Source organism: Macaca fascicularis, chromosome 11, assembly GCF_037993035.2.
Source record: "Macaca fascicularis isolate 582-1 chromosome 11, T2T-MFA8v1.1".
Taxonomy (NCBI): domain Eukaryota; kingdom Metazoa; phylum Chordata; class Mammalia; order Primates; family Cercopithecidae; genus Macaca; species Macaca fascicularis.
The window spans coordinates 48,907,780-48,920,704 of NC_088385.1; the positions used below are offsets into that span (position 1 = coordinate 48,907,780).

Genomic DNA, 12,925 nt, shown 5'->3' on the forward strand with positions numbered 1-12,925 from the left:
ATCAGAACATAATGCAAGGTAGTTTATACTTCTGCCCACCAGCACATACAGACCAGGCCTCTAACCACTCCCTGGGAGCCTGCGTTCTAGCAGCCTGGAACCCAGAGCCTCGCCTGGAGCCTGCACAATCTATCCAGAGTGAAGCCGATGTCTTCTAGAGGGACGGAAGTGCAATCCATCCAGGGCGCAGCTGAATTTTGAGAGGCCTGAATACCTCCGTGGCCGCCAGGGGACCGCTGGGACTAAGTCTCTTGGCAAACTTGTGGCCGGCCAAACCTACTATGCATTACATCCCTGTTATCCTTGGTTACCGCACAAGATGTAAGCCTCTTTGGTCTTCTGTGCTATAGTCTCATTTCCATGCTGCTTTGTGCTTCCTTTCGACTTAGGCTATCACTACTTCTTCGTTTCTTCCCCATTTAACCCCTCAACACCCCCATCTGTGCTTTCTGAAACATCTATTTCCTGCTTAAACTATTTTACGTATTCAACTTCTTTAGTGAAATTCTCTTTCATCTCCTAACCTTTACTATTGATAACACGTAGCTTTTCCTGCCAGCCATTTCAGTTGAGCCCTTTCTCTGACCCTGCATTTAAAATTTGGGCATGGCTGTAGCCATGTTGAACTGATTTCAATTCCTTAAAATACTGTCTTCCCTCAGTATCTTCACAAAGGCTCTTTTGTCTCTCTGGGACATTTGAGCTCCCTGTTCCCTCTTGCCTTTTTCTGGATAACTTCTACTAAAGATCTGAGTTTAGCTGTCACTTTACTTGAGGGGTATTCCCTAACTTCCATAGAGTTAGGTATTTTTGCTGTGTACTCTTAGCTGCCCTGCACTTCCCTTACGGCATTTATCACACGTATCCTAATTGCTTGTTTCTTTGCCATCCCTACTAAGCGAGGCTATCGGTGAGGGACTGTGTTTGTTTTGTTGGTCTTTGTTACTCCAGTAGCTAATACTGTTCTTGGCACATAAGACAGTCAGGTATTTCTTGAATGATTGCAGGTGCTGAAGGTATGGTCTCAGAGATCAGACAGTTAACGTTAATGAATACTTCACCCATAAAAGGGGTCACCTGCCACTCAGCTACAGCTGGTTGTGGCTCTGTGAGAATATGATCCTAGTTTTGCCAGAACATCTACTTTTTTCAAAAAAAGTTGGAAATAGAATTTTTAAAAAAGCATCCTCTCCCAGTTTTTAAATGTTGTCGGTGGAATAGAATTTTATTAAAAAAAAAATGGGTCAAACACAAGTCTCATGTGGCCTATCAGTCACTAGTTTGGAATCTGTTTTAAGTCATGTAGGATTTATTTAATGGGCTTTGTGGAGAATAATAGGTTTTGAGTTGGGCCTTGATGGACTGTTGGATGTCAAATGAGAGAATAGGAAAAGGTATCCAGTTTGGAAAATAAACAGCTCTATGATAGTGTGTGTTAGTCTGTTTGTGGCACAATAAGGAAACTGGCATAATTATATGCTTTTGGAGAGAATAGAAGGTTAGATATAATAGAAGGTGGCATATGGAAGATAGAAGTTTGGATTTATTATGGTTAATAAACCACTTGGATTCTTGATCCTGGAAACTTCACATTATGAATATGCATTAACTGTTGATTATCCTTTTTTAGGGTAAAATGGAGGGTAAAACACTGGAAGGAGGCTGACCAGTTAAGACCTTAACCTCAATCCATATATGAAATAAGATTCAGATTTATAAATATTATATGGAGGCAGACATCTGGCATTTTTGTTTACTTGTGTAATTTCAGTTAATTGATCAATTATAATGGACAATCAGGGATCTCCTACTAAGTTTAGTGCAGTACATTCGGGCTTATAGAAGAAATATCCTTAGAGCGTTGGAAAGTCAAGTGACTTGTGAAACTAGTAGAGAATACAGTACTGTATATTTTTTTATTTTTTGAGACGGTGTCTTGCTCTGTTGCCCAGGCTGGAGTGCAGTGGGACGATCATGGCTCACTGTACCCTCCAGCTCCCAGGTTCAGGGGATTCTCCTGCCTCAACTTCCTGAGTAGCTGGTATTACAGGCATGTGCCACTATGCCCGGTTAATTTTTGTATATTTTTAAAGTGGAAACGGGGTATTACCATGTTGGCCAGACTGATCTTGAACTCCCGATCTCGAATGATCTACCTGGCTCAGCCTCCCAAAATGCTGGGATTACAGGCATGAGCCACTGCACTGGGCCCCGGCATCAGTTAATTTTTTTTTTCAACGACCTTAACTAATTATGTTCTAAAATTTATGTTTAGTTGTCTGGATTTCAAATATTTTCTTTTTTTTTTTTTTTTTTTTTGAGACGGAGTCTCACTCTGTCACGCAAGCTGGAATGTAGTGGTGCGATCTCTGCTCACTGCAAGCTCCCCCTCCTGGGTTCACGCCATTCCCCTACCTCAGCCTCCCAAGTAGCTGGGACTGCAGGTGCCCACCACCACGCCTGGCTAATTTTGTTTTTGTATTTTTAGTAGAGATGAGGTTTCACTCTATTAGCCAGTATGGTCTGGATCTCCTGACTTCGTGATCCACCCCCACTCGGCCTCCCAAAGTGCTGGGATTACAAGTGTGAGCCACCGCGCCTGGCCTGGAATTTCAAATATTTTCTAATAGAAACATTAGAATATTAATTCACTCTGAATACTGAGCACAGTGTGCAAATTGTTCTAGGAGCTTAATATTCATCAATGAACAAGTAGACATTCCTGCTGTTTATTATTATTAGCATTAATAATCTAAGATACTATATAGTGTACTTTTAATACAGATTACACCCTCACTACTAGAAATACTACTGGTAGAAATACTACTAGTGAAGGACTAATGTGTATTAAAAGTACATTATATAGTATCTTAGATTATTAGTGCTAATTAAAAATAGCACAACTGGGGGATCTGTTAGTTAAGTGACATTAAGAAGGTGACATTGAAGGGCAGGAAAGTTAATTCCACAGATACCTGGATGAAGGGGTGGCCTGCCCCTTCACACCTGCGGGTATTTCTCGTCAGGTGGGACGAGAGACTGAGAAAAGAAATAAGACACGGAGACAAAATATAGAGAAAGAACAGTGGGCCCAGGAGACCGGCGCTCAGCATATGGAGGACCTGCACCGACACCAGTGTGTGAGTTCCCTCAGTATTTATTGATTACTATTTTCACTGTCTCAGCAAGGGGCGTGCGGCAGGAGAACAGGGTGATAGTGGGGAGAAGGTCAGCAAGAAAACATGTGAGCAAAGATGTCTGTCACAAATAAGTTCAAGGGAAGGTACTATGCCTGGATGTGCACGTAGACCAGATTTATGCTTCTCTCCACACAAACATTTCAGTATAGTAAAGAACAGAGCAGCATTGCCGCCAGCATATCTCGCCTCCAGCCACAGGGCAGTTTTCTTCTATGTCAGTACAGAACAAATGTACAATTGGGTTTTATACCGCGAGACATTCCATTCCCAGGGGCATGCAGGAGACAGAGGCCTTACTCTTACCTCAACCACAAGAGGCCTTCTTTCCTCTTTTACTAATCTTCCTCAGCACAGACCCTTCACGGGTGTCAGGCTAGGGGACGGTCAGGTCTTTCCCATCCCATGAGGCCATATCTCAGTCTGGCTCAGTAGGGAGAAACCTTGGACAGTACCCGGCTTTCCTGGGCAGAGGTTCCTGCGGCTTTCCGCAGTGCATTGTGCTCCTGGTTAATCGAGAATGGAGAATGGCGATGACTGTAAACATACTGTTAACAAGGCACATCCTGCACAGCCCTAGATCCCTTAAACCTTGATACCATACAACACATGTTTCTGTGAGCACAAGGCTGGGGCTAAAGTTACAGATTAACAGCATCTCAAGGCAAAACAGTTGTTCAGGGTACAGATCTTTTTTTTTTTTTTTTTTTGAGACAGAGTCTCATTCTGTCACCCAGGCTGGAGTGCAATGGCGAGATCTCGGCTCGCTGCGACCTCTGCCTCTCGGGTTCAAGCGATTCTCCTACCTCAGCCTCCTGAGTAGCTGGGACTACAGGTGCCTGCCACCACACCCAGCTAATTTTTTGTATTTTTAGTAGAGACGGGGTTTCACTGTGTTAGCCAGGATGGGCTTGATCTCTTGACCTCGTGATCCCCCTCCCTCGGCCTCCTAAAGTGCTGGGATTACAGGCGTGAGCCACCACGCCCGGCCATGGTACAGATCAAAATGGAGTTTCTTATGTCTTTTCTACATAGACACAGTAACAGTCTGATCTCTCTTTTCCCTACACCTGGAGAGGAACATTCTGTGCAGGGAATTGCCAGTGCAAAGACCTATGTTCAGCTAAAGTTTGAGGTCAAATGTGACTGCTGTTCAGTAACTCTAGTTGACTATCAATAGTTGTTGAATGAATATAAAAAGTGAAGGAATGAGTTTGGGGGGGAGGGGAAGCTATTTATCCTGAGTATATTTAATAATGGAAGCTGACTAGGTTGGAATGCAGAGTTACTATAGCCTAAGTTGCTACTATAACCAGATTGGATAAAATGAAAAAACAGATCCATTATCTTGGCTTTGGATTCAGAGTTAATGGTTTGACAGAAGGATGTTGCCTGTGACTTTGTTTTCTCAATTTCCATGACACTTTTGCTTAGAGTGCAAGTCCTCCGTACCCTCTCAGCCCTCAGGTGAAGTTAACGTAACACTGGTTGGGTAGCCCAATGGAGTGCTCTAAGAAAGGCTTCTTTTCTTTCTGGAATTAAATATCCCATGATGGTATATTAAGCATACTGTCTTCATTGAATATGGCATAAGAGAACAAGATTTTTATAATCCAGAGCTAGTTATTAGTACACTTCTAAATGAAGCATGTATTCTCCACACTGAGTTCTAATTCTGTTCTCTGCCTAATTGTGACGTAGAGGGTCCTTCTATTTTTCTGTTGGTTCTTCAGTTTGCATATCTTGTTGGGGGCTTAGATAACTTTTCTGGAGTACCGTTGAAACTGCACTGATATGCGGAGACGTAGTGATGATGTGGCAGGTAGCAGGATCACTCACTGGGAGTCTGTTTTCATCACTAACTGGTCAATTTCCTAAGCCTGGATAATACCATAAACAACATATGCCACTAATCAGGAAGCTTGCTGTACTTATCAGCTATTTTTAAATCCTTTGAAAATTACAAGGTTCTATCATGGGGGCAACATGGTAAGACATGACTTGCTGAAAAATAAAATTAGCCAGGTGTGGTGGTATTCCTGTGGTTCCAGCTACTAGGGAGGCTGAGTTGGGAGGATCGCTTGAGCCCATGAGGTCAAGGCTACGGTGAGGTGTGTTTGCCTCACTGCATTCCCGCCTGGGCAACAGAGTGAGACCTTGTCTAAGTAAAATAAAGAAAAAGAAAATTGCAAGTTTCCATTTGAATGTAAGATGATATTAGTGTATTCTGTCTTCTAATTACCATAGGAGATGGTAATTTTCATCATACTGAACTATGGAGGTATTTTGAAGCCAGTGTTTATAATAACAGCTAACAAACAACCTTAAACATCTAGTACAATCTCAGAGATAAGGATAAGAGAGACGACTTGCCCAGCTCTCAACTGGCAAAATTCTAGACTAGAATTCTAGGACTAGAATTCTCTTATTATAATTTTGTTCTTATGAAACTTGGGTGGCCTCTGGTGGCCAAAATAGTATCTTCTATTTTCAAGAGTATGTTTGAAGGGAGTTTGGCTTGAGAGTTCTGTTTACACAATTAATGAAGGTTTAATTATTTCTCTATATTGGTTGGTTTATACAGACACAAATCTTTATGTCTGTATTTCCCCCCCTTACAGGAAATTGTTGAAAACGTTAAATTTGATTCCTAAAAGGACTCAAGTAAGTATGGTATAGTAGTATTTAATATAGTAGTTATTGTTACATTTTTTGTGGGACACCAGTAAATTTTAATGTTTCAGTATTAAACTACATAGTGTTTCTTTAGAACTCTTGTTTATTTTTCTCATTTATTACAAACCTTATTTTTATTTACATTCTCCTTTAGTGTATTAATTTACATTAATCATTTTTACCATCACTTCACATGTTATGCTTATTGAATGATTTTCAGGAACTTTAAAAACAGTTATATACTTTTGTAATACATAATAGTATATATACATTGTGCAGTAAAGTATTCATCCTCTGCCCAGCTACCTAGTTCTCCCCAGAGGTAATTGCTGTTACATTCTCTTGTTGTTACTCCCAGGAGTAGTCTCTACATATGCATATATATTCATACCTGGCCTTTTTACTGTGCTTTTCTTTGCTTAGCAGTGTATCTTGGCAGTCTTTTCATATTGTTACTGGGGTTACTTTTCTTTGAAATGGTTTGCAAAAATACTCCTTTTGTATAAATGTAACTGATTGGTCAATTTACAAAAGGAGTACAAAATATTCCTTTTGTATAAATGTAACTGATTGGTTCAGCAATTTAATTTGTGCTATTTTGATGAATATTTTAAGTTCCTTTCAATCTTTGCTATGCAAAGGTGTACAATTATACCTAGAAGTAGAATTGCCAGGTCAAAGCATATGTGTTTTTAAAATTTTAATAAATATTGCCAAATTCTTCCCAATCTGTACCAGTTATACTTCCTTTTTTTAAACTTTTTTATTTTTATTTTATTTATTTATTTTTCTGAGACGGAGTCTCACTCTGTTGCCCACGCTGGAGTGCAGTGGCACGATCTTGGCTCACTGCAAGCCCTGCCTCCTGGGTTCATGCCATTCTCTTGCCTCAGCCTTCTATGGAGCTGGGACTATAGGCGCCCGCCACCACGCCTGGCTAATTTTTTGTATTTCTAGTAGAGACGGGCTTTCTCCGTGTTAACCAGGATGTTCTTGATCTCCTGACCTCGTGATCCGCCCTCCTCGGCCTCCCAAAGTGCTGGGATTACAGGCGTGAGCCACCGCGCCTGGCCAACTTCCTTTATTAACCTATGTAAGTGTTGCTTTCTTTAATCTCATCACTGCAGTTGGATTTTTGCAGAGCTTTTGGATGAAAATAAGTATGCCATTATAGTTTTGGTTTTCATCTTCTTTATTTTGAAGGAGGTTGAACGTCTTTTCAAAAGATTTTTAAGAGCCATTTGTATTTTTTTGTGAACTGTTTGCTCATATGTCTGTTTTTCTTCTGGGTATAGCTGTTGATGTTTTCCCCCTTTGATTTGATTTTAATTCATTGCTATTACTATTTCTCTGTACTGTATCTTAAAAAGGATAAAATCTAACTCTTTAGACTGACACCTTTAGTGGATTCAGTAAAGGTGGTGGAGGAGGAGTAATGTTGACAATTTACTTACCTTTCAAGCTTCCATAAATTCTTGCACCTAAAAGACTGATTGCTTGGAATCATACATTATTAAATGAGGTCTTTTTGTAGACAGAGAATTCAGTTTTATTCATGCATAATGTTAAAAGCTAATTTTTTTCTCTTGAATGTGTGTTTTGAGAAAAAGTTAATTTTTGATTTAAAGTATGTTTTCCTAGGCATCTTTGGCTAGCTAATTCATTATATTGGATCTGTTTGTATTAGAAAATATTATAGGTATGTTTTTACAGAGAAAATTGGTTGCTTTACTATAATAACATCAAAAAAAAAAAAGTTCCACCCTTCTTGCAGCCTTTAATTTTTCCTTAACCTAAACTAACTGAATCATTAGAATGCTATAGCTATTCTGTACTGCCAAAATGGAATAGCGATCTGTTTCCCCCTCCCATAGTATTACATTATAAGGAGCCACCAAAAATCTTTTGACATTAAGTCTTTTTTGAAATGTGTTTCTTCTTCACATATCTGTGCCCTACTTTCTATGTACTGAAAGGCACTAACTTACTACCTGGACCATTTTCGTTTTTTGCTCATGGTGGTTCTTCTACACATCAGGATGGTTCACCGTTCTTGCCTTAGAACCTGCTCCATGATTACTTCACTTTCTCCTGATTCTTCTCTGTTAACCATTTGTCATCCACTCCAGAAGTTGTCAAGCTACTGCCTGCAAGCGCTAGCCTGTTTTTGTAAATACAGTTTACACATTCATACATTTATGTATATTGTCTGTGGCTGGAGATTTGAGTAGTTGTAAAAGAGATCTGTGACCTACAAGGCTGAAAATATTTGTCTGATCTTTTGCAGAAAAATTTGCCAACTTCTGATTTATGGTATTGCCATTTCATATAAATGATCTCTTTTCCCGTACCCTATTCTCATCTCTTGTTTGCCTTGTTTACCTTGTCTTTTGTCTGTTCAGTTTCTATTTTCATCTCTTCTTGTGGCTGTATACCCTTGAATTCTATAACACTGTATTCACCCTCTACCCAGAATGTATCAGCTGTCAAAGTAGGAAGCATTTATGTAAAGAATACACCCTCCCACCCCCACTTCTTTGAATCCCAAACCTGAAAAATGTTGACGGAACTTTTAATTTCACATTTTGTGAGGCGGCCTTTGCATTAAAATAAATTTATAGCATTAAAAAAATCAGGAGTGGTTTCTTTCAGGGATTGTTGAGTGTGTTTTTGCAGGATTGTTCATTTAACACATTTTTCAGTTAAAAACACATTATTTAACATAGAGTAGATATGTATTAAATGAAGACTATAGAAAAGCAAAAAACTAATGTTATTTATACGAACTATTCACCAAGAAATAGGAATAGCTTTGCTTATCAGCCATTTAAAGTGTTCATTAAAATGAATCGTTTCTATTTTTTGCTATGGGAGAATAAAGAAGTATTTGTGATCTGAAGTATTATGGATTTTCCTCCCATAATTGGTGGCAATAATCTCTTTGAAACTTTAAATAGTCTTGCCTAAGAAGGAAGATAGGGCTTTCTGTATTATTATTTTTTTTTTTTTAAAGAAAATCTCAATTATTTGGAAGAAACATTTTTCCTTTTGGTCACTTTCATTTTTTTCCCCCCCTTAAGATCTCTGGAAAATATTTGTGTTGGAAAGTAATCATTTATTCCTTCCTATCTTTTCTGTTACTTCCTAGTATCATAAAAACCATAATTCTTTTTTTTTCCCTTTAGTGGCTTACAGAAGAGACGAAATGTGGTCTGAGGGACGATACGAATATGATAGAATTCCGAGAGAACGAGCACCTCCTCGAAGTCATCCCAGTGTAAGTTACTCCTACATATTGAATGATTAAAAAACCTAGTGTCTGAGTTAATTTGATAGACCAAAGCTAGGCCAAGTGTCAGAAATTTACCAGTGTAGGTTACAAAAGAGATCAAGCTTATCTTTTAAAAGTTAAAAGTTCGAAAATAAAAGACAACGTTTTATTTAAGTAGAAAACTTATTATTTATATTTCTTGTTTAAGTTTCTAAAATGAAGGGTTTATATTTAATTTAATTTGTGGACAAAATTACAGATTTTATAAAGATTATACTATCAGTTAACAAAGAAGTATTTGGGTACCTGCTCCTGCTGTTATTGGCTGTTACCTGTTTTTTTTCTATATTCCTAAAAATGTTACAAATTGAATATATGAAATTCTAAAAGTAGGCTTTCATTCTAAGAGAGAGGAACTCTCTTCCTAGCGTGGAAACATGTTAATATCCCTTGTTAGGACTGCTGCAGGTGTGCTGTCCTGTGGTCAGGCAGTCTGGATGGTAAGTAAGAATGCCTTGAGGCTCAGGGTCAGGCAGACAGGCAGCTTCTGGTGTGCTCTCCTACTTCTTGTCTCTTTGTTGCTTTTGGGAATTGGGGATTTTGAGCCAAGTCTTTTCTAAGCCCAAAGAACTTAGAAAAGTTTACTATTTTTTCTATTTTTGTTTACTATTTCCAGTGCTACATCTAGTATTTAGCAGGTAATAGAAGCTCAATATTTATTTGAGTGACTATGTGTACTGACTCCCCAGAATCCCCTATGGAGGTCTAAAGGAGGGTTTGGGGAAGGTCAAAAAGCTAACTTAAACTTTTGCACAGACCCATTCTAAGCACCAAGGGACTAAGGTTGTGGTGATGGTATATGAATATATTATAGATTCATTATATACCATCAGAAGCCACAAATATTTATTTCTATTTTAGTTATTTTTTACTTATGTCACATTTAATCCTATAGCCCACTTTGATGGGTGGTATCGTCTTTAGGTTTGTCATTGTCCTAAGTTACAGTCCAGGTTGGGGTTATTTAAAATGATTTAAGATGGAACAAATAAAGATGCCCATTATATTTCAGGATGGCCAGACTTAATTATTACTCTATGTCATTTATTTCCAGGTTAATTTGTAGACTTTATGTTTTTAATCAAAATCCCAGTGTTTTTATTTATATTTTTTACTTGATAAGGTTATTCTGTAGTTTACTTGTAGGGAAAAGGGATGACTTTTTTCTTTATTTCCCCTCTCCCCTCTGCCACTCTGCCAAGGATATATCCCATTAGGAATTTTTCTTTTCCTTTTTTTTTTTTTTTGAGATGGAGTTTCACTCTCGTCACCCAGGCTGGAGTGCAGTGGCGCAGTCTCGGCTCACTGTAACATCCACCTCGTGGGTTCAAGCAATTCTTCTGTCTCAGCCTCCTGAGTAGCTGGGATTACAGGCATCCGCCACCACACTTGGCTAATTTTTGTATTTTCAGTAGAGACGTGGTTTCACCATGTTGACCAGGCTGGTCTCAAACTCTTGACCTCAGGTGATCTGCTCACCTTGGCCTCCCAGAGTTCTGGGATTATAGGCATAAGCCACCATGCCCAGCCTCTTTTCTTTTTTTTGAGGCAGTCTTACTCTGTAGCCCAGGCTGGAGTGCAGTGGTGCGATCTTGGCTCACTACATCCTCTACTTCCTGGGTTCAAGCAATTCCTGTGCCTCAGCCTCCTGAGTAGCTAGGATTGCATGCCACCATGCTTGGCTTTTTAAAAATTTTATTTATTTATTTTTTGGAGATGGAGTCTCACTCTCTTACCCAGGCTGTCGTGCAGTGGTACATTCTTGGCTCACTGCAACCTCTGCATCCTGGGTTCAAGCAATTCTCCTGTCTCAGCCTCCTGAGCAGCTGGGACTACAGGCATAAGCCACCACGCCTGGCTGATTTTTGTATTTTTAGTAGAGATGGGGTTTCACCATGTTGGCCAGTCTGGTCTCAAATTCCTGACCCCAAGTGATCCACCTCCTTCAGCCTCCCAAAGTGCTGGGATTACAGGCATCAACCACTGCCACTGCTACCCACATATAATTTTTGTATTTTTAGTAGAGACGGGGTTTTGCCATGTTGGCCAGCCTGGTCTTGAACTCCTGGCCTGAAGTGATCCGTCTGCCTTGGTCTCTCAAGTGCTGGGATTACATGCGTCAGCCGCCACTCCCGGCCCCATTAGGAATTTTAAATTCTGTGTTTTGAAGATACTTAAAAGGGTTTTCTGTATGGTTATGCCATCAACTGGGCACCAGTCTGTAGGATTGTGTGCTTTATTACTTTGGGGCAGAGGAAGGCAGGTTATTGTATTGATTTAAGATTGTAAAATGAGTGGTGGACCCAGGGAGATAAGGATGTTGACGGTGCTAACCCAGAGAATTATTGAAGTAATATGCCATTTGGTATGGGCTGATAAAGAGAGTGAGGCTGAGAGGGACAGGAGATTGAACGAAATGAGTGGTTGAGGGACAGGAAAGGCTTAGGGAAGGCTTTGGTGTAGCAGAAAGATAGGTAATCAGTATTTTAGAGTGTGGGATTTCCAAGATGGAACAATTTTGAGTGAAGTTCAGTGTGTGACAATGAGAATAGAGAGCTAGTGTAAGTTATTGGAGTTGAGAGCAAGGAGACTATTAGGATAGACTTTAGATTTGTGATTTAGATCAGAAGCTCTCAATCCTTGCTGTACATTAAGATTTCCTGGAGAGCTCTTCAGTACCACTGTATGGGTCCCGTCTTAGATAATTAAATTATCGTCTCTGTGGGTGTAATGTGGACCTTGGTATTGTTTAAAAGTTTAAGTGATTCTTACATGCAGAATTTAAAAAATACAGATGTATATGAATTGAAGTCATTGATAGTGACAGGAGTTGAGGTAAAAATGACAGGTGATGGAAGTCTTTAATGAATCAGCATATTGTGGAAAAATCTAAACAAAACCAAACATTTTCATTTAATACTATCTGTGTTTGTGTAAATATGAAACAGGCTTCTCATTCCTCATAATTTTATGAGAAGTAAGCAGGTAGGGAGATATGTTTTATAACACAATTGTCCTTAAAATCAGACTAGATGTATTCAGCTGTCTCTTAAATGCCTAAAGGTAAACCTTACTTCCTTAAGTCAACTGACTGCTTAGTTCCTCATGGAGGAGCCTAGATTGTTTTTTTCTTTTTGAGAGCACAGGACCTGAGCAGACCTTTTGCAGGGTCATTTCTCTCCTTTTTCTTCAATTCCATTAGATTGGTCTTTCTGTTCCCCCAATCAGCCTCTCCTAGTTTATACAAATCCTTCTTTCTGTATTTCCATATCCCTCCTTCCCAAGGCTCAGGTCCTTTTATTTCTGGTGCATTCTTTCTTTTCTGGTACATTTTTTTCTGGTACATTTTTTGGGCTTATTTTGGTTAGTAATTTAAAGCCTTCTCTTTCCCTCAATAGGGAAATAAATGGCTCTTGAAGATCATCCCCTGTGCCTTCTGTGTTACATCTGCATCTTAGTTAAATAAAGCGTAGATTCTTAACCTTTTTTTGTGCTATGGATCCCTATAGCAGTCTGGTGAAGCCTATGTATCCCTTCTCAGAATAACATTTTTAAACCTATAAATAAAATGCACAGAACTAAGTGCACTTACATTTGAGAATGATTATCAAACTATTAAAAACCAAATTTGTGATCTAGTAATAGAGTTACTTCTTTAGTAGGCCATTAAATATCAAAAGCTAGTGGTGGCGGCTTCATTGCTGTAATTTTAAAGTAGTGA

The 12,925-nt window shown here is 39.2% G+C and overlaps 1 protein-coding gene across 50 annotated transcripts in view; it reads left to right on the top strand.

Annotated features, from left to right (window-relative positions):
- Window positions 1-12,925, top strand: part of PPHLN1 (periphilin 1) — a 125,248-nt gene that overhangs the window by 650 nt on the left and 111,673 nt on the right. For 16 of the 50 annotated variants that reach the window (XM_015430741.4, XM_074006618.1, XM_045366483.3 and 13 more), the window contains exons 2-3: window positions 5,819-5,861; window positions 9,059-9,150. In XM_015430741.4, the coding sequence (XP_015286227.2) occupies window position 5,861; window positions 9,059-9,150 (93 nt within the window). In that variant the 5' untranslated portion in view covers window positions 5,819-5,860. Of the gene's footprint in view, window positions 1-3,026; window positions 3,141-5,818; window positions 5,862-6,830; window positions 6,967-9,058; window positions 9,151-12,925 lie in introns of all 50 variants that reach the window. The other 34 variants (XM_074006619.1, XM_074006623.1, XM_074006628.1 and 31 more) reach the window with 5 other exon arrangements.